Source organism: Buteo buteo, chromosome 5 (genome assembly GCF_964188355.1).
Source record: "Buteo buteo chromosome 5, bButBut1.hap1.1, whole genome shotgun sequence".
NCBI classification, from domain to species: domain Eukaryota; kingdom Metazoa; phylum Chordata; class Aves; order Accipitriformes; family Accipitridae; genus Buteo; species Buteo buteo.
In genome coordinates this window covers 8,667,375-8,692,168 of record NC_134175.1, presented here as the reverse complement: position 1 = coordinate 8,692,168, position 24,794 = coordinate 8,667,375, and the positions used below count along the sequence as shown (strand labels likewise).

At 44.0% G+C, this 24,794-nt stretch overlaps 1 protein-coding gene across 9 annotated transcripts in view; it reads left to right on the top strand.

Moving 5' to 3' along the window:
* Positions 1-18,498, top strand: part of EIF4G3 (eukaryotic translation initiation factor 4 gamma 3) — a 147,392-nt gene extending 128,894 nt beyond the window's left edge. For all 9 annotated transcript variants that reach the window (XM_075027614.1, XM_075027608.1, XM_075027611.1 and 6 more), the window contains 13 exons: positions 783-877; positions 2,492-2,585; positions 2,847-2,964; positions 4,223-4,446; positions 5,595-5,710; positions 7,876-8,048; positions 10,270-10,395; positions 11,286-11,367; positions 13,212-13,310; positions 14,257-14,403; positions 15,582-15,663; positions 17,142-17,288; positions 18,262-18,498. In XM_075027614.1, the coding sequence (XP_074883715.1) occupies positions 783-877; positions 2,492-2,585; positions 2,847-2,964; positions 4,223-4,446; positions 5,595-5,710; positions 7,876-8,048; positions 10,270-10,395; positions 11,286-11,367; positions 13,212-13,310; positions 14,257-14,403; positions 15,582-15,663; positions 17,142-17,288; positions 18,262-18,443 (1,685 nt within the window). In that variant the 3' untranslated portion in view covers positions 18,444-18,498. The remainder of the gene's footprint in view (positions 1-782; positions 878-2,491; positions 2,586-2,846; positions 2,965-4,222; positions 4,447-5,594; positions 5,711-7,875; positions 8,049-10,269; positions 10,396-11,285; positions 11,368-13,211; positions 13,311-14,256; positions 14,404-15,581; positions 15,664-17,141; positions 17,289-18,261) is intronic.
* The last annotated feature ends 6,296 nt before the right edge of the window (positions 18,499-24,794 follow it).

The following is a 24,794-nucleotide window of genomic DNA, read 5'->3' as shown; positions in this document are numbered from 1 at the left end:
GAATCTAATTTCAAGAGAATAGCATCTAATTTCAAGAGTAACCATGTTGTCTTTAGCTGTTAAAGTTGTGAGGTGTTAACTCAGCATGAGAAAATGCCTTGGCCTTACCTTAAATTGCTACCAGCCCTTGAGGCTGGCACTACCTGAAGATGAATTTGGAGTGACTGGGAGAATGAAGACTGGGACAGAGCAGGGCAAGGAGAAAGTCATTTTGGGGATTCTTTAATACTAAGGATTGTCAAATGAAAGTGCTGTGAAAACATGGCATAAAGAAAATACACTTAGACTTTGTTTTAGTTGTCCTAAAGCTGACATCAGGAGAAGGTAAGGAACTTGGGACTGCCTGAATGGTTTTGTGTCTAGGCTAGCCTAGCATTGCTGAAATCTGTGCAACAAGCGCGGCTTTGGGTTAGCAAAGGCACGTCGTCTGCTCCTTTTGTGAGCTCATGAACGCACAGTATGTGCAGCCATATCCAGATCGCAAGAACACACACTGAGAAATCTAACTAAGAATCACTACCAAAACCAGCCCTTGAAAACACTGAGATCTTTCACATCAAGGCTGTTTTATAGTAATTAAGGCAAGCTAGTTATGTCATCTTAGTCTGAAGAAACACTCTGAAAGACATGATTTCTGCACAGAATTGTGCTGAGGCTTAGCAGAAACGTGCCGTCTTCTTTTCCTCCTCCTGTTGAACTTGGAGACAATGGCCTGCATTCTCCTGGAGTGCCGCTGGAGCAGTGGGGATGAGCTAAGGGCAGTTGTGTTTGTCATCTGGCAGGTGTCCAGCGGGTCGATGAAGGCGGTTGGAACACTGTGCAGGGGGCAAAGAACAGCAGAGTGCTGGACCCCACCAAGTTCCTTAAAATCACCAAGGTAGGTGCCAGCACAAGACTCGTTCAGAGCAACAAAAATGCCAAGGTCTTGCCTTACTGTGTCTGCCTGTCTAGGAAAGACCATTATGGTGTTTACAGGTCAAAACTGGGGTTTTGGGACATTTTAAATCCCCAGAGTTAATACTGTGCATAAATAAAGCACAAAGGAAGACTCCGTTGTCTTCTGAATGTTCCTATTTTGTTTGTTCTGAGGGTAAGGAGTATGCATATGCTTTTTATCAGGTTCATAAGGTCCTTTTAGTGACCCAGAAGTTCTCTTAGTTGGAAAATCTGCATTTTATTAAATGATGAAAAGAGAATGTAAGTGGGGTATCATGGGTGATGATGATGCAGCACATCACATGACTACTGCAGAAGGGGTCTCAAACACCTGTCTGACAGAAGTCCTTTGCTGCCTCAAGTTCTCAGGACCCTATTCTGACACTGCTTCTTAGTAGAATGAGGATGTCACATTCAATTTGAAAACAAAATATTCCTGACATGTCCCAGATGGCAGCACTCCAGGCTTGAAAGGTTCAGGTGGTATGAGAAGAGCTGTGTCTGCTTTTACGGTGTTTGTGGACTTCTGTGTGGTGCTGTTGCATTCCTCAGTATGTGATAAACTTCCACGCCTGTCCTCCAGATGAGCATCTTCCTGTTATTTAACCATTAAAGTGGTGACTTTGGGACATTTATTTCAGGCTGCAGGTTAGGCAAGCTTAGAGTTTTCTCCTTTTTTCATGATCTTCAGAACAGCTTTGGGATTTCTCGCCAAGGAGAACTCTGTCTTTCACATAAATCAGGGCGATTCCTAGACATTCCCTTGTCCCAATTAATGTCACTCTCCCTGAATTTTACTCTCAGTGCCTGGGTGCTTGGAGAGCTGTAAAGCAGAACCTGGACAGACTGTAGCCCTTCTGCAGATCAAACTCAGTTTGTTCCTTGTGAAAGTCATAAAACAGACTCCAAAACTTAATTAGCAGGAGAAATTCAGCCTGCTTTTGTCTGGGCTTACAGCTCATCTGGGAAAAGTCCTTCTACTCCATTTAGTACAAACACAGTACAAACAGAGCTAGCTCCACAACAGCTGCATTGTCAGAAGGAGAGAGGAGCTCATACAAAGAGATCTGTGGGGTCACAACCTCCTCGTCAATAAATTCACCTACTGAGCATTGTAAAATCAATATTCTCTTCTTGTCAGACACTACGTTTTTCCCCCCAAGTTCTGCAACATATTGTCATTCTTAACCCTCTGAATTCTGTTACCGTGCACATTCCCCCCAAAGCCATGACTGGTAGATGGAGTGGACAGCAGAACCATTTTACTCATCACAAACAAACTGAACATCTTTTAAGTACTGATATTCTGTGCTTTTTCCTCCTTACTGAGCTTCAGAGTTCCCAATAAAAAGAAGCATCCTGGTCATTGTGAATGTCTTTCACTGACTTTGGAAGAGGCAGTTTGTGATGTCCTCTGTGTCTGGCTCTGTCTTCCAAAAACATGTTAAAGAGCATTTTCATATTCACAAGACAGGATTTTTGCCAAAAAATACCCCATTTATAATTAAGATGTATGATTTACCCTTGTAATGGTATGTCTTGATGTGTTTTACAGCCCACAATAGATGAGAAGATTCAGCTTGTGCCTAAAGCCCAGCTGGGCAGCTGGGGAAAGGGCAGCAGTGGTGGAGCAAAGGCAAGCGAGATGGGTAAGTCAGGATGGGTCCTCACCCTCTGCTTTGCTACCAGCCATCCTTGCCAAGAGCGGATTTGGGTGGGAAAGCTCATCTCTCTGTGCCTGACTGCTTGGCAAGCAGGGTTAAAGTGGGGCAGGACCAACCCTTTCCCTTCAGTTCTCTCCCCATCACTTCGAAACCAGCTATTACTTTAAATGATTTTGTGATGCCACGGTGTCAGCGGCTACTGACCTTGTTGTCGCTCTTCTCTGTGTTGTCTTTACAATCTCCCAGACTCCTTACGACCAAGTGCCACTAGTTTGAACAGATTTTCTGCACTGCAGCCTCCAGTCTCATCTGTATCTGCCTCATCCGCATCTTCAGAATTAGATTCTCGCAGGGCCTTAACTAGGTAAGCTTCAGTCCAATGATGACTTTCCCTTCTGCTGTCTGTACGCCTGCGCTTTTCACTTACTGCTCTAGTTACCAGCACACAGAAAAAAGAGAATTTCATTGAGTTTCCAGGAACGGCTGGGTCTTTCTCCCTGCCCCCGTGTACTTTGAGTTAACTTAAAACACATGCATATTTTATAATATCATAGGAGAGACAGGTGGTATTAATTTTTAAAGCCATTGCGGTGAATGTTTTACTTTCCACTTTTCAGTCACCCTTTATCTCAGGATACGTTTGGTAGTTTATAACAGGTTAAAAACTCTTCAGATGAGAAGTAATAAATAGGTATGCGGGCTGGATTCAATGGTCATGGATTCAGCCAGGTCAATAGGTTTATTTATCCAGAAAACCATGCCTAAAACCTTGCAGAAATTTAGCAGGGCTCTTAAAACCCTCTGGCTGTCTGACCCTTCCCATTAGGTGTGACCAAGCCTGCCTGAGCTTCTGCACCCTGCGATACATACATAAGGCTGTGCGGTTCTCTCACACACCCCGATTTCATCAGGGCTACAGCCACTCCAGCTTGTAGCATGAAACATGCATTAACCCTCAATAATTTATTAGCTCTAGACATGGTTTATAAATGTACAGTTCATTTAAAACATCAGTAGTTCTTCCTTCAGTACACACGAGCTGCTGGACTGTTTTCTTGGGTTTGTCCCTCTGATGTTTTCCTTCGTATTTGACCTAAAACTCTGGCTTACCTGGAAATTACTCAATTTTGGTATTGTTTTGCCCATCTTACTCATTAACACAGTAATTAATAGGAGAGATCCTTGTCATCTGTTGCTGGCAGCCTTCACTATTTGGAAGCTATTTTTCAATATATGGGTCAAAAATACACTGCTCATACCATTTCACAGTAAAACAGTGCCTTTACATTATAAAGTTCAGCATTCCACATATAAAACGGGTGCTGTAAGGACTCCATTGCTTTTCCTTGTGTTCTCTGGGAAGCATTGGCTCTGCCTGTCCACTCTGTGGATATTTGTGTTTGTGCCTCTCTGAGACTTGAGTTAATTTTGATTATATTCTGTGTAGCTACGACTGTAAAAAATTGAGACAGCAATCCTGCCAGGTTTGTGTTGTGGGTTTTTTTTTTTCTTCCTCCCGCAGTTACTATAAAGCTATCCAGTATCTTTTCTAACATTACCAGTGCTGCGAGTAGGGGTTACTCGTACCATAACCTTTAAGCATGTCTGGTTTTGTTCTGCAGTCGCGGGAGCACGGGCAGGGAGAAGAATGACAAACCTCTCCCACCTTCCCTCTCCCGTCCCAACACCTTCCTACGGGGCAGCAGCAGTAAAGAGCTGCTGCTCGACAATCAGGCACAAGAGGAGCAGCGGAGGGAGATGTTGGAGACGGTGAAGCAGTTAACAGGCGGTATGGAGATGGACAGGAACAGCACAGAGGCAGAGAGGAACAAAGCCAAGGAATCTGGTAAGTGGCTCTTCCGTGCTCAGGGAATCTTGCTGAATGTGTGAAAAGGCATAAGGGAAAAATCTATCAGAAAACGTGACAGATTTCTGTGCAGCGGAGTGAATATTTGGCCTGCAGTGACGCATCATGGAGCTGCGATAGCTGTGATCTGTCTCCCAAAGGTTTGTAACACAATTGATTCATACAGGCCTTGGCGTCATCTCCTCTCACCAGCTCCTCCTTAGGATTCATCAGAGTTGAAAGGCTGGAGATATTAGCAAAGCACCACTCCATGACACTGTCTTGCCTGCTCATATCCTGTCACTGTTGCTGCTGGTTTCTGGGCTCAGAGTTTCCAAAATCAGTGTCAGTTCTGCAGAAATGCTTCTTTAGTGCCCAGTAAGGCCAGATCTGCCCTTTCCAAACTCTTCCCAGGGCCAGAGCAGTGACTTGGGTCTGGAACAGACTGCGCACGGTATCTTTTTAGCACTGTATTGTTGCCAGCCCTCCTTCCAAGCAGGTCTCAGTGCAGTGTGGTGTTAGCACCCACTGAGGTGGCTTGTCACCTTGTCAGTGCTGCAGCTCTCGCTTTTTGCTCCTGCCAGCTTGAGCTGATTTGTTAGTGAGAAAATATTGAGGACACTTAGGGCGATGTTCCCTGTGGACAGAACCTTCACGATAAGTACAGTGTTTTGCTCCGTCCCTGGGAACCATCTAGAAACTGCTACAGTGAGGAATACATCTTGACTGCCACGACACAGCACGCGCTCATCTTGAAGCTTTGGGACTTTGTAAAAGACTTCATGAGGACCAAGGTTTTGGGGATGTGATCAGGAGATTGCTTTGGTTTGCTGCCCATCACAGTCAGCATGTTTTAAACAGGCAGTATGCTGTAACAGCTCAAAGTTTAATTATTTAAAGTTGATAGAGAGCTTTGAAGGTGTTGCAACCTGTGTCACTGCCAGCTATGTTTCTACAAGAAGGTTGATGTACAGAAATATTGAGAGTTCATACAGGGGAAATGTAGCCAAGATAGAAGTGACCCGTGCCTGATGATGGAATAGGGAACACACCCTGCTCCGCTGACTTCTGTTTTCAGAATGTCATCTCTGAAAATGACACTGATTTTCCTTCTCCAAATGTCTTTGTTTTTCTTAAATTTCTACCAGCCAAGCCAGAAGCTCCCCCAGCTCCAGCGCAAGAAAAGCCTTTGCTATCAGAAGAGGAAATAGAGAGAAAATGCAAATCTATCATTGATGAGTTCTTGCATATTAATGATTTTAAGGTAAGCAAATGAAAACCACGCTTAGCAGAAAAGTCTGTGGGACTAGAGTATGTTTTCTTTCCAGGAGCAGTGTCTTCATAAGCACCCATCTCGCACAGAGTTAACAGAAATGGTGGGGCCTGTCAAAATTAGTGCAGCAACAGCAGCTCCATGGGCGGTTTTAGGATAGTTGTCTCCCAAACTTGTTTTCTGCCCTGCTGGCAATAGGAAAAATAGCCCAGCTTGTGTGTTTTAAGTAGCAAGATGTATGTGTATCTGTCATGAATCACTGAGCAGCTCCATAATAACAGCAATTTTGGAAGCAGAAAAGCTAGCGGGAAAATAAACTGAGGTTTTCATTCAGCTATCAAAGTATGTGCTGTTCTGATCTGGAGGCAGATAAAGCAATACTAAATATTGAACAAACCACTCCAGAGTATTTTTAATAAACACTGAAAATTACTGAGCAGCTGTCATCACTTCCTAGTTAAAGGTTGAAATTTTGTTTCCCTTGTAAATGGATTTTTAGCTTGTCCAGGGAGTTTGCAAGACGTGTTACATTCACTGCAAAGCTGATTGGTTTGATCTTTTGCTGAAATAAATTTTAAAAACCTGCCAAGTTTGAAATGGCAGCACTAGGGAGTTACTAGTTTGGCACCCTAAAAAGAGTTGCTGCTTGCACTTCATAGGGCTTCCAATTAAAATCGGAAAGAGGAATATTCTTATGATGGATTGTTTTGGGTTCACATCTAGTTATCAGGAGAAATTATTAAATCCTGGTTTGGAGAAAAAAAAAAAAAAACCAACCACTTTGATTCGCAATGTGTTCCAGCTTGCTGGCCTGGCAGGTCTCAGCAGGAGGAGTTGGGGACAGCAGGGCTGGTTAACAAAGGAGTCTCCAGCCCTTTTTCTTTTTGCGATAGACTTCAAAGGCTAACCCCTGGATGTCTGGGGCTAAGGGGCTGCTTCAGTTTCTCTGCTTGTGAATACAATGAAATTTTTTTTATGGCTGGATGGAAATAGAGTTGAATTGTATTAGACAAGTGCACCTCTGGTTAAAAAAGTAGATCAGATTGAGGCAGCTTGTTTGCATTAGGGGGTTACTTGATAATTGTAAATTCTTAGTGCTCTTCCAATGCAGCATGCAACAAAGCTTCTGACTAATTCAGTTTAAACTCATATTAATAAGGCCATATATGGGCATGTTAATGTAGTATATAGCAGAGGAATAGCTATTTCTCATGACTTCAGTCTTCAGTATTTAACCTGACTGTAAATTAAAACTGCTGAGCTGTATGCTAGCGTCTGGTGACAGCAGGGTTGACAGCATGTTCACCTGTCTGTCCTGGAGACACCAGCATCCATCGGGCACATCTGATGGAAGAGCTCTGACCTGAGCGTGCTGTCTGGGACTGCCAGGCTTGTGACCTGCAGAAAAAAGCCATTCGGGGCCTGCAGAAATGCATCTGGGACTGCCAGTTCTTGATAACTAAAGGCATAACCTAAGACAAAGAGCAAATGTCTTTAGTCAGGAAGCCCGTTGAGATCCGTTGGGCTGAACCTAGAAGGTCAGTGGAAGATCTTTGCTGATGACAGTGGAGATTTTTGAAGGATGACATTGAGCGCTTCTCTGAAAGTTTCTAAGAGTGTTTTGTTTGCTTCGGTTACAAAAAGCACATGCCAGAAAGTAGAAGCTTTAGAACAGGGAAATTTTCCTCCAAATGCTCCCTACCTATTTTCTGCTTCTTTATATGGTGTGGGTTTGTAAGACAGGCATTTCTGTGCAGATCAGATCAGTATTGAATCTAACCTGATGTCCTCCTTTTCACTTGGCTTGATACTTGATGGAATACTTAGGTGTTTTGGTGGCATCCAGATGACAATTCCTGTCCTTTCACTGAGCAGCTGAACAGTACCCGGGAGTGTGATTGTATTTTAAAAATTTTTGCTTGTGTGGTATGAATTCTCATCTCTTTTTGTACTATTACTATTATTATTATTATTCAATCGCCATCTCAGTGGTGATTTGTGAGGAGGTTCCACAGCCTAGTTCGGCACCTTTGCCTGGCAGCTTCACTAAATACTCATTTCCAAAAAAACCTCTATGTTATGGTAGAAAATATCCTTCTGTCCCATTTTTTGATGTTTTCAGTTCAGGTGAATGATCCTGTGTGTCATTCAAACAGGAAGCAATGCAGTGCGTGGAGGAACTGAGCACCCAGAATCTGCTGCCTGTTTTTGTGCGAGTGGGAGTGGAGTCGACGCTCGAGAGGAGTCAGATCACCAGGGATCACATGGGCCAGTTATTACATCAGTTGGTGCAGTCGGGAAAGCTGAGCAAGCAGGATTTCTTCAAGGGGTTTGTATTCTCCGCGTACAAATGGATACTTTTCTTTAGCGTTCTTTGCAAATGAACACTGTGTGGGAGAGGAATGATTTCCCACCTTGCCTTGGTATCCTGCCTTCTCCACGCATCTGTTTTGAAGAAGTTTTTTTACCTGGGTGTATTTATAAGTAATATAGTTATTGTAAAATATTTTTAAGTATTTCAAATGCTTTAGTGAATGTAAATATTTTTGTATTTATATAAGTATTTATTTCTAAGCAAATATGTGGGTGTCTATTTAAATGTGCGTGTTTAGATTTCTGTTTTGTGATGCATTTGTCAACGTTTGCCTTTTGGCAAATCACTGAATACGATTAAAAGAGGAGGAAGAAGTCAAAAATCTCCACGTGACATTAGTGCCTGGAAGCCGTGTAGCCTGAAGTCCTGTGCATCCACAGAACTGTAGCCACTCTCCCACTGCTAAAACAGCCTTCACCCATACGATGCCATTTTTCAGGACACCTCCACTTTAAGGAGTGGACATGTCCTCGAGGCGCTGAGAAGGAGAATATGCAGTATCAGACGGGTTAGACTTCCTCAAGAGATCTGAGTTTCAGCTGCTGGTTCATTTCAGCTCTCTGGGTTGTGTGTTCCCAGCCTGGATTTGAACTGGTATCCAGTCATAAAACAATCCGCGTTCCCAGGGAGGTCCCTGGCACCACTCGGTCCTTGCTGGGGCTTAGAGCAGGGTGATTAAAACAGGGACAATCACAAAGAGCAGCCAGTGAATGAGCAGATGAAATAATGCTTTCAGATACTGGATTTCTGGATGGTTAGCCCTGTCTTGCTGCTTTTATTTGAATTATGTCTCGTCGTGGTACCACTGAGCGCTCCAACAGTGATCTCCCTGCGCCCATGCCTGGCAGTGAATTTCATTGTGGTGCAATCCAGTGGCTCACAGGAAAAGTGTAGGCAGCCTGAGTTCAAAACCGTATGGAACAGCAGTAAAAAATACATATCCACAGGGAGTGCACTCGTCTGTGTCCACGCAGTCGCTGATGGTCAAAACGACTTGTTTCAAGTGATACATTTACATAATGAATTGTGATTAAAGCCATTCCTGTGTTCCCCGGAGTGTGGATAAGTGGTTGTGATGCCAAATAAGTAAGATCTTGATGAAATAGTGGGACATGTGGTCTGAATGTGGCATAAACAAAGTGAAACAGCTCCTGAAGATGATGAGAGGGCAAGTGGTGTTCAGCCAGGCACATGAGAAGAACACCAAAAACCACTATACTTATTCACGCAAGACAAATTGCTCTGTAATTAGGGGTTATGGGATGAGTGCTGGTCACAGCGCAAGTCTGGAGAGATACACAACAGGAAACCAATTTCTGGCAGAAACGCTTGGACAAACCTAGGTAGCAGAGGACGTAAAGAACAAAGCAAAGGAGATTGTTTCTGGTTTTGAAGCACAAGAGAAAATATGAATTTATAGTCACTAAACCGGACCCCAGAACTTTCAAGGTTTTTGGTGAGAAATGAATCATGATGAAAACTAGCAGGAGAGCCAGAAAAATTATCATCTTGTACCAGGCATGGGAAGTGAAGCCACCTACAAGGCTTTTATGGGAAAGAAGAGTTTTGAGCGATTCTGGAAACTGTATCCAGAGTTGGGGAGCGATTTTGTAATTCATCCTGCTGTGTTTTCTGTTCTGGTTGGAAACCTCCCTCTGGTGTATTGAATATTTTTCTTGTGTTTTTTTACACACTTACAGACATTTTGCTGATTACCTTACATTTGGACTTCTGTTACTATTAACCCCCTTCTGTAAATGTTTGGATTTTTTTAAGGAGGCTCCATTTATTAGATGGTTTGTATTTATAGACAAAAATGCTTTTTTTCACTTGTGCAGGTTTTACTAGTTAGTAAACAATTTGTTACTGGGATATAAGAATGATTGTAAATGGTGCTTTCCTGTATGTATCTGCTGGTTTTACAGAAGGCGATGCCTTTTCCACATGCTCTCCATGTTACCGCATAGAGAAATTCCCTCCTGGCAGTTTTGAAGCATTGAAAGCACAAGATGGCAACAGTTTTCTTTGTTACCTTTGTGATTTTCTTTTTTCTTTACTTTATTTGGGGGGGCAGGGGGGACGGGGAAAAAGGATTTTTGAAAGTGCAGATTTACTTTGCAGGAAAAGTCTCAAATTAAATTGTCTTTAATGTTTGACGGTTTTCCTTCTTTTAAAGCTTTTCAGATACCTTGGAGATGGCAGACGATATGGCCATAGATATACCCCATATTTGGTTGTACCTAGCTGAGTTGGTGACCCCCATGTTAAAAGAAGGAGGAATCTCTATGAGAGAACTTATACAGTAAGCAATGCTGTTCTTTTCCAGTATCGGTTGAGCTGAGCTGTCTGCCTGGCTACGCTGTAGTATTTTCACAGCGTGGTTCCCATCAGTAGATAAAAGACAAGTAGTGTTAGAGGCTCAACTTCTCCTACAAGTTGATAAAAGGCTTGCTGCACATCGTTCAGGACTTGCACCAGACTGAAAGCTGTGGTGGGAAGGGAGCTTGCTGCTGTGCAGTCACTGCCATTCAGGGGTGAAAGTTTTATCTGTAAATCTACTTCAATCCTGTTTGTTTCAGCTGAGCTAAAAAATACCCTGGTGTTGCACAGTCGCAGTCATTTGAGAGCACCACTGAGGCTCTGAGAATTAGATTTGAAGAGAGCGAGCTATTGTGCAGGAGTCCTTATGTCATGGAGTGTAATAACTGCCACCGGGGCATTGCCTTAAACGGGCACAAAACCTGGCCTGCAAGACTGGAAACTGCTTCCAGGACCTGAGTTTCTGTATTTTGTGCATGTCCTTATATATTTGGGGATTAACTAGAAGCCAATTGAATGGTTCCCTTTTCCTGTAAGTAGTGGATTAAGAAAATAATAGCCTTTTCCCCAAAATGGGTCCTGCTACCCAAATGCAGCATCCCACAAAAATTAGTGGGTTTGACGTTACATAATAATAAAGTCTTTGTAATTAGCCCCGTTGTGGCAAGCGCACTGCATCACTGAAGTCTGTTTTATCAGCAGTGCTAGCTAGATCAAATCCTTTATCCCTGGCAGAAGTTCAAGATGATTACCTGCCTCAGATCACTAGCCCTTGCCTTGCATTCCAGGCTTGGAGCACTGTTTTACAAGGATGAAACCTTCTTCAGACAATATAAATTACAAGGAAAAATATCTGGTTTTCTTTCATTCTAGAGAATTTAGCAAACCTTTGCTTCCTGTGGGAAGAGCCGGCGTCTTGCTTGCTGAAATCTTGCACCTTCTATGCAAACAAATGGTAAGTGTCCAGGTGTACCAGTTGTAGATGGGAGCTGGATGCAGTGAGTATGTGTTTATGCGTGAAGCCTACACTTTTCCCACATGAAGATATTTAGGGATGGGCCAACCAGTCCAGATAACCTAGGAAACCCGCCTCTTCATCCCCAGTTTCAAACCAAGCCTTTACGAGATTCCAGAAAGTTAACTTTATTTTTTCTCATCACTTTTCCCTTTTGCAGGTACCTTTGCACCTGGCTTCTTCCAGAAGCTAGAGTGCTGAAATACTGCAAGAGGGACATTCTCAAGGTATTTCTGGGCTGACCAGAAGCAGCAAGTGCCGGAAATCTTGCGAGAGAGCTGTTCTTGCAGACCGGAGAGGTTCTGAGGGTTCGGATAAGCTTCAGATGGCCTCTCAGACTTCTGGGTGCTTATCCAAACTAAATCTGCCAACTCTTAAGAATCACCCATCACTAGGGGTAGTGACACCTTTTCACCCTGTAACTTGTAGAGCTCTCTTACACATTTCACGGTTGTGTGTCCAAACAGTTTGGTGGTTTCCCTATAACTCTGTCTCCATTTTTTGTCTTTCTTTTTTTCAATCCAGCTAAATACTGCACTTTGGATAGTGTCTATTTTCAACCCTGTAAAATCCCTCACTTGCCTTTTTTTTCTTTTTCTTTTTCTTTTTTTTTTTTTTAAAGCATGCATTCAAATAAGGTTGAATGTTCCAGGAGCATTTCAGTCTAGCAGTCAGTCTAGCAGTGCAAATAGTGACTTTTTATTTATTTATTTTAGTCTTATGCTTGTTTGGACAGTCGACTTCCATTTATTTTTCTCTGTTCTGTGAAAGAAAAGCTGCTGTGCTCCGGGAGTTGAAGCACAGCCTTGGGTTTCTGTTTCTGCCACGGCTTTCTAATTCGATCTCATCCAGGCCCGTACTTGGACTCGGGAATTTCTATGTAATATCAGTCATCTAATTCAGATCCTGATGAATCATAGCAGGAACCATGCACAATTAGCTCTTAATGATCTGCATTGTAAACTTAAAATTGTAATCTGCTTTGTAAACTGAAAATCAGGCTGCTTTTATCAGCGCTTAGGCTACGCAGTGATCTCCCTTATGTGGGTGCTACAAGGTAAACGTTTTGGCAAAGCATTTGGGTGAAAAGAGCTGGTTGTTGCTAGTATTTTTATTCTTGTGAGAATTGTGTATGTGCCAACTTAGGCCGGATACCGAAAGGTCAGTGTGACATTAGAGGATGTGGAAAGCTGAACTGTATGTGCTGCAAAGGCGTTTTTCTCAAGGTTTGCAGTAAATTCTAGGAATTGAAGAGTGAACTTGGTATTACGTACCTGAATTTGAGGCTTGACCTCTGCACAGAAAACAGCCATGTAAATAATTATTTTCTAAAAGTAGCTGATTTGCTGGTGCCTCAATGTCAAAGCAGGGGGAAAGTGAGTCACGGAGTAAGTTAATGACAGAGTCAGGAGAAGAATCTAAGTCATCTAACTGCCAGCTCTGTGTCACGGCCGTGGGAAACTGTGCCTTGTTCAGATGTGTCACTTTTTGTAGGTAATCTCTGGCTGAAGTTGTTGCAAACCCCATGTGTCACGTTATGCCTTGTTTATTACCCATCACCGTGGCGTTTGACCACTTAACAAGATGTGTATACCTGTGGCGGGATTGCATATATGATTTCTCTTGCACGGGATTTCCAGAAGTTTTCACTTCATTGCTAGGCGTTTTGTTTGGTGGCTGAACGGTTCTTTATTTCTCCTGACACAGCTGCACCACTCCGGCTTGTGTAAGCTTCCCTGGTTGTGTCTCAAGTCTTGAAAATGAGCAAACTGTTTGTGTTTTAGAGCCATAAGAAAGTGGGAGCCTTATGGAGGGAGTCTGGCCTCAGTTGGAAGGACTACTTACCCGAAGGGGAGGATGTACATACCTTTCTCATGGAACAAGTGAGTTCAGAGCAAGCATCTGCTTAATGATTTTGGCACACTGATTTTTGGCCCTACATCCCATTTGTTCATCCTCTTCCATCCCATTCTTATGTATAGTTGGTATGGGATGTGGGGTGAAGTGTCTCCCTCACCAAGCTGGGGTTAGATTATTGCAGCACTGCCTTTCTGAAATGCCGGGAGGATGGGCTTGTCCCCTCCCATCCCACCACACATCTCCTGTCAGCTGGCTTCCTCCAGATCTCTTTGTCCAACTGGGAGGAATGAACTCAAGAATGAGTTTTGCAGCAAGGACAGATCATCTGCAGAAGGGCCAGAATAAATGGTAGCAATTATTCACTCATCCCACCTTGCATTATGATCCCAGAGGGTTTCACACCCAAGAGGAGCCAGGCCTGATGGAGGGCACCTTGCAGCTCTTGCTGGCGGTGCTCCTAAGGAAGAAGCTGGAGGTCTCCCTTTGGTGCTCCAAGTGATCCGCTGCCCAGTTTTAGCACTTAGGAAGTGCTGCGCCACAGGAAATGAAATGGATTACCAAGGCCTGGGGCTTGGTGAGGGGACTGTAGATCCTCTGTCGCATTTTACAATGAATTGGGGCGTTAGCTGCAATTCGTCTGAGTGAATGCCAGCTCTGGTAATTGCATTACAGCTCCCCGTCGTTTTAGTTGAGCAACATGCACTTTATTTTGTGCACGCTGATATTGTGCGGTGCTGGAGTTGCTCTGAGATGCCTGGTTGTCTTTGGTGGATAATGTAGTTCCCACATGTTTGTAAAATGCTTTATAATCTTTGGAACAGAAAAAGTATATAAATCGTTGTAATGATAACTTAGCAGTTGAAAGATGCCAGTAAGCAGAATGAACTGTAGCTCACTGCCTCAATTTAGTGTAATTCAGCATAGGAAAGTATATTTAACTAATTCTCATCATTGTTTCTGATGTTGCAGAAGTTGGACTTCACAGAGTCTGACTGTTCCGGTTCCTCAGAAGCACTTTCAGAGAAAGAACTCTCTGCGGAAGAGCTGAACAAGCAGCTAGAAAAACTCATTGTTGAGGACAAGGCGAATGATGAACAAATCTTTGACTGGGTAGAGGTACAAAGACTATTTTCACCCTCCCTGCACACAGTTCGTTAACTGCTTTTGTAAATATTTTCTCATCTAAAGGAGCATCTCTGCAGGCTCCTCCCTAGGCGTAGGACACTAAGATGATTAGGTCTGTGCAATCAACACTTCCAAAGAATTAAAATCTAAAATATAATCAGTTGGTTATTTCATAGTAAGCTTTAGGAAGAAGGAATTTTAGCCATATTAAGGTACAAATGTGTAACTGCCTTTTAAATACTGTAGACTTTTTGACACTGAATGCACTGCTTCTGGCTACTTACTACATTTTAGACAGGGTACAGTGCTACATTCTTTCTTCCCAAAGTATGGGATAAAAACTTCTCACTTCTTTTGCAACATGACCTATGCAAATTCCCCCCTGCCCAATTGCATGCCCCACCATGCTGCAAAAACATCCTGGGCAGTCACTGAGGGCACATGTACCTTTCCCAGTGCATTGGACCAGGCACTGTAAGAGAAAATACAGAAAAAGAAAAAAGAGGGAATTAAAAAAAAAAAAAGCCCTGTCAACCTGCTGATCTTTTGCCCGCTATCTCTGCCTGCATCCTTTAAGTAAGATATTTAATCTAGTGTCTGAAATTATACCCAGCCTGATTCATTTAGATTTGTGCTTACAGCTAAATCTTGGTCAGCTTCATTTTGGTTATTTCTATTGCTGGAGCAATGTGTTAGAAATGTCATTTTTCTACTGCCATTAGAGAAGTCAAGAGTGGAATGAAAGCAGCACTGAAAATCTGCGGGCTCCCACAGGCTCTTTGTAGTCTTGGACAAGTTACATAGCTATTCTCTGAATTTCTTCAACAAAGCAAACAAATCTCCACCCAAGGAGCATGCTGTAGAATTTGTTGAAAAAGCCTAAAACTCTTAAAAAATGTATAAGGGCATTGCGTTGTTGGCTTGGTTTGTTTCTCAAGACAAATGACTAGTTGTGGGAGTAGAGAACTGTTGTTGCATGTTGACATACCTGAGCTGGTTTCAAGAAGTGAATGGGAAAGCTGAGTTTTTGCAGAGGGGTGAACTGGATTTCCACTGCAGCAGCTTTTGCTTGAACTTGATCTTGCTGCCAAATTCAGCGGTGGAGTTTGGAAGCAGTTGCTCTCACACAGCAGCGTGTTTTTAACTGGTCCATTTACTCTTGATTTCAGGCTAATCTAGATGAAAGCCAGATGAGTTCACCTACATTCCTTAGAGCTTTAATGACAGCAGTTTGTAAAGCAGCTATTATAGGTGAGTAACTTGCAATGTAAACACCATACAAACCAAACGTGCAAAGAATTATTTTATATTTTTCAGGTTTATATCACTTTTCCCTCCCCTGAGGCTGTTTTTTATCACACACTAAAACTTTTGTACCATACTAAATTCTAGTGCTCGAGAGCGGGATGTCCCTGTGACAGCCAGCTACTTTGCAGGTTACGGTGTTGTCAAGGCCCTGGCGTGTCCCCGTGACCTTGTGTGAGCAGACGTTTCAGACGACTCTGAGTAATGCCAGATTGTTCATTGATTTTTCTAGTGAAGGTGGAAATGCACTAGACGTTATTAAGATAATTAGCATTTCCGCTCCTGTGTCAGCAAGTACGCGTGGGTGCTTTACCATTGCAGATTGGCACGTGCAAGTTGGAAGCGTGGGTTGCAGAAGAGAAGCCAGCCTGCATCTCTGTCTTGTTAATAGTTTTATGTCCAAAGTTGCAATTTTGGAAGGGCTGTTTATGTGGATTACTTGAATAGCATGGCAGTCGGCCGGAAATGGAGGAAAGGGTGGGTTCCCAAGTCAGATATGTGAGCGTCAGACCCTCAGGGGGACTTGAATAAAGCGCTGCAGCCAGAAACATCTGGTCAGTCCACTTTGTTTTCTTTAACTTTACTGTTGGCATCTGGCAAGGCAAAAAATTGTACTCATAAAGCACCCGGTTCTGCTCTAGCTGTAGAAGTCTTGGTTGGTGGAGAGAATGGTCTGAACTTCATCTTGTTTGAGGGGGAAAGACAGCCCAGCTCCTTTCTTCTCCCTGAGAACAGAACCTTTCTGATGCCACCTAGTGTTAATGGTGAAACGACACAGGATTTGATTACAAATGTTTGAGGGTTCCCTGAGGTGTATCAGGAACATCTTCTGGTTTACGTTTTGACCTTGCCTCTAATTGAGGGGTTTTTTCCTTTTGTTTTCAAAATATCACTTAATTGTGTTGTATGATCTACTTAAAAGCCACTGAATAATTTATCCATGTTGCTGATGGACTTCTAATGTGTATTTTTTATATATTCCTGATTTCCTGTGTCATATACAGCTTCTGATTCTGTTTCTGCCTTAGTATTTTTAGGGAAAAAAAAAAAAAAGATAGAATTTTCTGAAAACCTTATATATAACTGAAATTTTAGCCCTAGCCATTGTACGCACTTTGGACATCCAGTTGTCTGTGAAAACGCAATGGTTTGGACTGCAAAGTAAGGTTATAATTCTTCTGCATGTGTCAGCAGGCTGGTTAGGGCCAGGGTCGCTGCAGACAGTGGTTGAATTTGGGGAACTGGAAGAACCAAGACTTCCAGAAAAAGCTGTTGATCAGAAATACTTCCTGTTGTTTCGCGTCCTCTTTTCTCTCCAGGCTAACCTGTATCTGTGATTTCTATTTGAATAAATAAAGGCGATTAAAGATCCGCCCCTGCTGCCGTGTACCAAAGCTGACCCTGTTTTCTTCTCTTCCCCTCAGCGGACTCTTCTAGCTTCTGCGTGGACACTGCTGTTATCAAACAGAGAGTGCCGATCTTACTCAAGTACCTAGACTCAGACACAGAGAAGGAACTACAAGCACTTTATGCACTACAAGCATCTATAGTAAAACTTGATCAGCCTCCTAGTAAGTGTTGCCTCTGTGCTGGGAATTTGAACCCTGACAGTATAAGAAAAGGGTGTTTCTGCGAGAGTAAAGTCTGGTAGTAGAAACTGGAAGAGGATGTGCTTTTCCTTACCTTTGTGCATAGCAGATGAGAGAAAACAGCATACAGGGGTGTCTGCTCAGCCAGATTCCAAGTTTTAGAGCAGTGGAGGTCCCCAAATGCTTGGCCAGAGGCCAGCTTTTTCTCTTGGTTGCTCCTGTAAGCAGCCATGCAGAAGGAAGGACAAACCTCTGCTGATAAAAAGAGACGGGGGAAAAAGAGCAGTAAAAAATAATCTGTTGAGTTTACAATACCTGGACATGTGAGACCACCGGGCACTGTAATTGCATTGCTGCACTACAGCTGTCTGTGTACTTGGAGGGAATAAAATGAGTTGGACAGCCGACAAGTCTTGTCCCAGAGACACTGCAGAACACTGTTGTTGGAAAAGAGGCGAGGGAGTTGCCGAAGAAACAGGGATTCTCGGGGAGTCTGCAGCACAGAATCAGAGAGTGCCCCAAAACACCCAACTTGGTTGTCCTTGGCTTTAAGGCACCAGTAGTTCATTATCCCTCCTGCTGACCCACGAAAAATCGGGTGTTGGAGAGGAGCCAGGCTGCCAGGTTGTGCGGTCCAGTGAAAGGAGGATGGGCTGCTGTGGATTCTGCTTGCCAGCCAGTCCCTAGATAATACATTCCCACGGCTGCTTTCCCAGCTTTCCCTTTTCTGTGGACCATGTGTTATCTGACAGCATCAGAGGGATCTGCTTTCCCTCTCAGCTGTGTGTAACCAGCCAGGAAGTAATAACTCAGTAACAGACCTTACTTTTACTTGTATCTGCATCTCTTGCATTAAAGGTCACGTTAATCCCTTTATCCGTAACCGTGTCTTTGTCCGCTGACTTAAACTGCACAGTACTAACAGCTGTTCTCTCCCGTTATTCCATTATTGCAGATTTGTTGCGGATGTTTTTTGATTGCCTGTATGATGAGGAGGTAATATCGGAGGATGCCTTCTACAAGTGGGAAAGCAGCAAGGACCCAGCGGAGCAGAACGGGAAAGGAGTAGCGCTAAAATCTGTCACGGCATTCTTCACATGGCTACGGGAAGCCGAAGAGGAGTCAGAGGATAATTAAAACTTAAAATACAGAGGAAAAAAAAAAAGAAACAATTTAAGTATTTTTTTAAAAAGTTTCACGTCTTCGCCAATCACAGTGCAGCAAGGCCAATTCTCGCGCAGACCCCCCCTTCCCCCACACATGCACGAGTGGGAGAGGTAAAAATAGATAAACACAAAGGTTGATCATGGAGGAAAAAAGGTACTTGAAAAAAAAAAAGTAAACTTCAAACCTGAGGGCGGGAGCACTAAACCAAAATACATGTATTATTTATAGAAAATATTTTCTGTTTTAATCTTTTTTTTTTCTTTTCTTTTTAAACAAGGACTCATACTTACAAAAACACAAAGCGAAACAAATCTGTTTAGCAAAAAAAAAAGTTGAAAACTTTTAATTTATTATTTTAAGGACTGCAAATGCCAGTGTAATTTTTAAATTTGCAGTTTCTGTAAACAAATTGTATAATAGAGCAAAAGCAGAGAAATAAATTTCCCTCCCCTTCATATGCACCTCAGTTTTGTTTCAAAGCATGATAAATAGACAAAACTTTCAAGGGGGTTGGGGTAAGCTAGATGAGGAAGAGATCAATTTTTTTGTAAATTGTCATCAGATTTTTCTGCCTGCCTCTCAGCTTGCTTCAGAAATTTAAAAAGAAAATAGTAATCAAAACGTACATAACCTTGGAACGGAAGGAAATGCATTTGAGAAAACCGCTGCGGACCAGAGTGCTCCGAAAATAACTCATTCAAAACAGTGCTACCCTGGGGAAAAAGTACTAGTGATACTTTCAGAACCTTTAGAGCAACTTTAAGGCTTGTAAATACATAGAACAAATATTTAAAAAAAGAAAAAAAGAAATTGACTCAATACTATTTCTTTTCACTTTCAAAATATAAAGAACAAAATAAAGACAAACATTGCAAGTTTAAAAGAAAGTAAAACGACTTCTCCTTTGACAGCTGCTGAATGTGTGCACCATTTCTGAGCGGTGCTGGCTTCCTTTTCATTGTGTAGATCCTCGGTTCCAAATTGTGTACATATAGTGTGTGTATGTATGTGTGTCTACCAAAAAAAAGAGGGGTGAGAGCAATTGTTGTTTTAAAAAAAAAGAAAAAAAGGAAAAAAAAAAAAAAGGGGGTTGCTGCTTGGGAGACCTTTTCTGCAGAGAGAACTTAATGGCCGATGAGCAGCTGGCTGGGCTGCTGTACCATGTAGGTGCGTTTGGTTCCCAGCATGGTGCCGCAAGGCTGGGAGACGACCTCGGGGGCTGGTCGGTGTTTGATCCCAGCTCGGTTTTTCCAGCCGTGCAGCCGCGGTGTGTCTCACGTGACTTCGATCAGTGGTGTCGTCCTGGGGACTTGGGACCCTGGTAGCTGCAGAGGTCGCAGCCGCTCGAGCAGAGAACCGACAGCCCTTCACCGTGGCTTGTGCGCCCGTTGCCACCCAGCTTCCGCCACTGCTGCCCTTCACATCTGCTGGTTGCTTTGCCTTTGCTGTGGAACCCAAAAGACCCATACGGGTGAAAACAAAAACGCCCTATGTGAGTCAAGAGGTGGAACAAGCGCTGTGGTGCTCTTCCCAGCTCTGCTTACCCCATGATGGTGTCTGAAGTCGGAGTGCAGCCCGGGTACAGAGTAACGGTGGTCGCTTTGCAGTGCTGTCAGAGCAAGTGTTTTCTGTGTGCCCAAAGGGACCTCAACCGTGCCCTGATGCCATGCAGTCCTCCAAACTGAGCTGCTGCTGAGTGCGTTAAGTCTCTTGTTTGTCTCTCTTCAACAACCAAAGATGACCTGCTGGCTCTCACTGTGAAGAAGCATCCACCATGATACAGTCTGCAAAGTTTGTGAAGCCCTAAAATGTAGTTTGTGAACTGTGGTCCATGGACCACGAGTAACCTGTGGAGCATTTGCTGGTGGTCTGTGCAGCACTAGCTGCTCACATGATGCTGTCTTTTACTTCCCAGCTGCTAAATCACTTCTTTTTTAAAAAAACAAAACAAACAAAAAAAAAAAAACAGGAAAAACAAGAAGAAAAAAAAAGGCTACGAATACATTAAATACTTTCCTAATCTTACTTTTACATGTAAACAATTGCTGTACTCGCATAAGGATGTTACTTGATCACCAAGGGGAAGGGAGGAGGGTGCCTGGTTGTGGCTGGAGGGGAGATGTCCACAAGACACTTTCCCTGTTAACATGTGTTCCACGCCATGAATCTGAGCTAGAGAATCCATGGCCTAAAACACTAGAGCATTGTTTGTTTGGGGTTTTTTTAGTAACAATAAAACACTTTTCTCTGATGTTTTGTTAAAAAAAAAAAAAAAAAGAAAAAAAATATTCTCACCCTTAATATATGCATATGTATGTATCTGCTTGTACGACATCCAGCAGCTCCTCGTCCTCAGCCGCTTCCCTTCCCGGCCTCACACTTGGGCCCAGTGGTTTGGCGATGGGCGCTCTCGAGATCTCCGAAAGGCTCATCTGCACAGAAACACCCACCCAGCGGGTCTCAAGGTGTGTTTGTTAAACCTCTGCAGAAGGTCGTGTGGGTGCTCTTCTCGCAAAAGTCATTTTTGAGCCAGAATATTGAGCGGGTTCGTGATGGTTTGTAGCAGTTAAATAGTTTAATTAAATGGATGTGAGTTTGTATGTAAATGAGGCCAAATATTTGCCAAGTTGGTGCGTGAACCTGATGCATTTCCCCTCTGAGGATGGGCAGTGTCAGACCCTGCTGGGAACCTGAGTGTGCAACACCGGGGCTGTGCCGTGCAAGGACCATGATTTATTTATCGATCACCTTGAATCAGAAAGGAAGAAACTGGTGGAGCCTTTGAACAGCCACATGAATCAAAGTGTGTCAGGGCAGGGAAATCTGTTTGGGGATCTTGAATCTTTTGGCTGAAAGTTGGAAAACTGGCTGGAGGGAATGGGAACGGTGAACATGTGGGTAGAGGAGAGATGAGAAAGTCTCTCCCCTCCTTATTTGAGCCTTTTGTGTTAAATGTTCTAGGGGGGTAAGAACTTGCCCTGTTAGTGTCCTACAAATGTCAGGAAGGGAGTATTCAGAGGTTTTAGGCGTGTTTTCAGAATTGCCCAAAAGCTCTGAAAAGGTGGGTTTGCAGCATGCATACCTTTGCATTTTCTGAAGCTAGATCAGTTAAACTGTGTGTGGAGAGCTGTGAGCAGTTTATGCGCAGGACCTTGAGGTCTCCCGCTGTGAGTGTGTCACCTTGAGGTTCAGCTTCCCACAAATGTCACCGCAAGGAGCGTATCTGACACCAGTCTTGGACCAAATCTGCTTTGTCTGCTCCCCTTGTGCTGTTTGCCACGTGCTACTTGCTTACCTGCACCTGTACCAAGATGTGGTTGCTTTTCAGTCACCTTCTAGATCAGCACAGGTCTGCAGGCCGTTGTGGCTCCTCAGGATGTGGCCAGTGTTCCCAGAAGATCTTTGCAACACATCTTCTCCTGAAGGGTGTTAAAATACAAAAAACTGTAAACATGAAACAAAAAAGCGATAATTAACAGAGGTTTCTGTGAGAAGGTGGTTTGTGGGAGCCTTTTTATGTAAGTGAGGAGAGGTGAGCTGTGGTCACTCCTACCTAACATTACAGCAAAGCCTAAGCAGGGAGGACAGCAGATTTCCACCAAGAATACTAAAGGTTTTGAGTATATTGGGGTTTTTTTCTCCCAGTCTTGGTCCTGTAATGCATTTAAATACATCTTCTGGGCAGGCTTGCGAACATGGCAGGGAGTTAATGTAGCTCGGCAGGAAAGAGCGCATTAGAAGCTATTTCCACTGCTGGGAGCCCTTCTTGTGCTGAGGCTGTGCGCACTTACCAAAGGCACGGGCAAGGAGGAGCAGATGCATCGCTTACGTCCCTGTTTCTCTTTATTGCTGAAAATGTCCCCAAACCTGAAGCAGTCAAACAGAAAATTTCCAGGCCAGGTGTCTTCCTAAGGCTGGTTTCTTTCTAGGAAAGTGTTTTCAGAAATGGATCAGCAATTTCTGTGAACAAGGTCAGGGAATACACCGATACCAGACGTTGCGCTCTGCCTGCTTGTGTTTAACACGTTCAGATTTTAACATTTTCTCAAGAAGTCTCAGGTCCACAGCAGACCTTGGTGTGTGGAAAAATCTTTTGCCCAGGATCAACCCTCCCTGGTATGGGAGCTGATAGCCAAAGAGGCCATGCGGCAGGAGAGGCTCAGGAGAAGGGATTCCTCTGCAGAGATGGTTTTTAGGATGCCCAAGGCAGGTTTAAGCCAGTAGTAACTTACACTGGCTGTTGCTGCATTCCTGCGACCCGCAGAGCTTTTGGGTCCAACCAGATAGACCATTTTTTCTGATAAAGGAAAAACTGGGCCTCTAAAAAGTCCTGTTAACTCACTGAGCATCCTGAAAACGTTTAAAACCAATTGCAGATGTCGGCGTCTCGTTGCCAAAAGGGTGGCTGTGATTGTTCCTGCTGCGTTTCCTTCCGGCATGAGTCGTTTTTACAGATGAAGGGACCTGGAGCTGGTTGCCTTGTCAGAAGTGTTCACTGCAGAGCAGAGAAGCTGTTACAGCCATGCCCCTGGCGCTGCTCCCTTGATCAGTTTCACAGATGTAAGAGGGTTTAGTTTTGGGGGCAGTAAGCTCAAAATCAGACACACACACATGCACCCTGAATCCTTTTATGCCCTTCGATCCAAGACTTCTGGCCTTGAGGCACCGAACTGCCTTTAGGCGAGTTGACTGCAGGTCGGTATGTGACAGTGGCGAGATGCTGCGTGGTAGGAGTTGGGTCAGGACTGCTGTGCACCGTGTGGGGATGAAGCCATCGGGAGATGTTCGGGCTAGCAAGTGCTCTGAGCTCCTGCTTCATGCAGTTGGTCTGGCAGGGAGAGCTTGGCCTTTCTGCTTTTAGGAACATGCTGGCCCTTTGCTCCTACCTGATCCTAGGCCAGCTGAGCGGCAGTTCCAGCCAAGCAGCATTAGCAGGAGCATGAGCTCTTCACATGCCGATTTCTTTTACTAAAGCACCAACCCGGAGGCTTGCACAAGACTCTGCAAGTTTTGATAGAAACTCCCAAGCAAGGGTTTGCTGTGGCCTGGGGGCCACGTGCAAGCTGCAACAACCATAGGATGGAGCCTGGGGGTGAGGATGCATCAGCCCAGAGGGTCCTGCTTGGCTGCCCATCTCCTAGCACAGCTCTGTGGACAGATAACCCGCAAGGAGCTGTTGCAGGAAAATCACAGTGATGGGCAAGCAACCGCAACAAGGGATTGATTAACCCACTTGGCTTCCAGCAGCGTGACTAAATCCCTGCCGATACCCGAGGAAACTTAAAAGTTGTCTACCCTTGTATTTTCCAAGGGGCTCTGTTTGCTACCTTTGGTAACCATCATGGAACTGTGGTTTGCTGAAATAACTCCTGCTTATTTATATGCTGTTGCAGGGATGCCCAGTGGTCATCTGCGGAAAGCTTTGGTCACGTGGCACCGGTTTCTCTTCCTTGTTTCCAGCTGCTAAATTGCACTGAAATGGCAACAGAAGTAAAACCAGCTCCTGCTCCATTCAGTACTTTGCAAAGGGGAATTTGTCCCAAGTGTGCAGTTGCTGTCCCAGCTGCAGGGATGGTTGTGCTATGGTTGCAAATTGGAAAGCGGAGAGGAGGCTTGGGGAAGGCAATCGATGCTTTCAGTTAGGAAATCTTTGTATTACTGAGCAAGCAGAGAGAACAGTAAAGCCTGGCTCTTTGGTTGTCCATGCTCTCTGGCATGCTTGGTTGTCCTGTTGCAGCCCCCTGCAAGGGTTAATAGCAGATGTCACGAAGTAGAGCTTTACTAAGCTCATGGGGTACAGAGCATTAGTGAACGTGGAGCAGAGCACTGTTAGAAGTGTTTTATCACAGCGTTGCAGAGAACAGCTGGAAGGGAGCTGAAAAGATCTCGGCAGATGCAGGTTGTACGTTCAGGTCTCACCCATGAAGGAAGATTGGTCATCTCAGTGTTGCAGAATAAGCTGTTCTGAAATAATGCCTGCTGTAAATGCTCTGTGCCATTCAAGACAGCCTAAAGTGAATAATCAACCGCCTCCCCTTCATCTGTGAGTGTGCTGGGGAGCAGCGTACTTCACCAAAAGCAGCTGGCCTGAGAAGGGAGCAGGCACTCGGCCTCTTCAGCACTCTGCAGGGTTGCAGCACCACCACTGCATGAGTTTACGGTGATGGGCACAGCACGCAGCTCTGTTCTCCTGCTGCACAGCCCTGCTTTGGGTGTTTTCATACACCGTGATGATTAAATGCAAGGAATTTCACACACCTTCTCTGCAAAACGGGAGTCGAGTGTTTTACCCATCCTCCAAGGAAGCACATCGGACTCTTC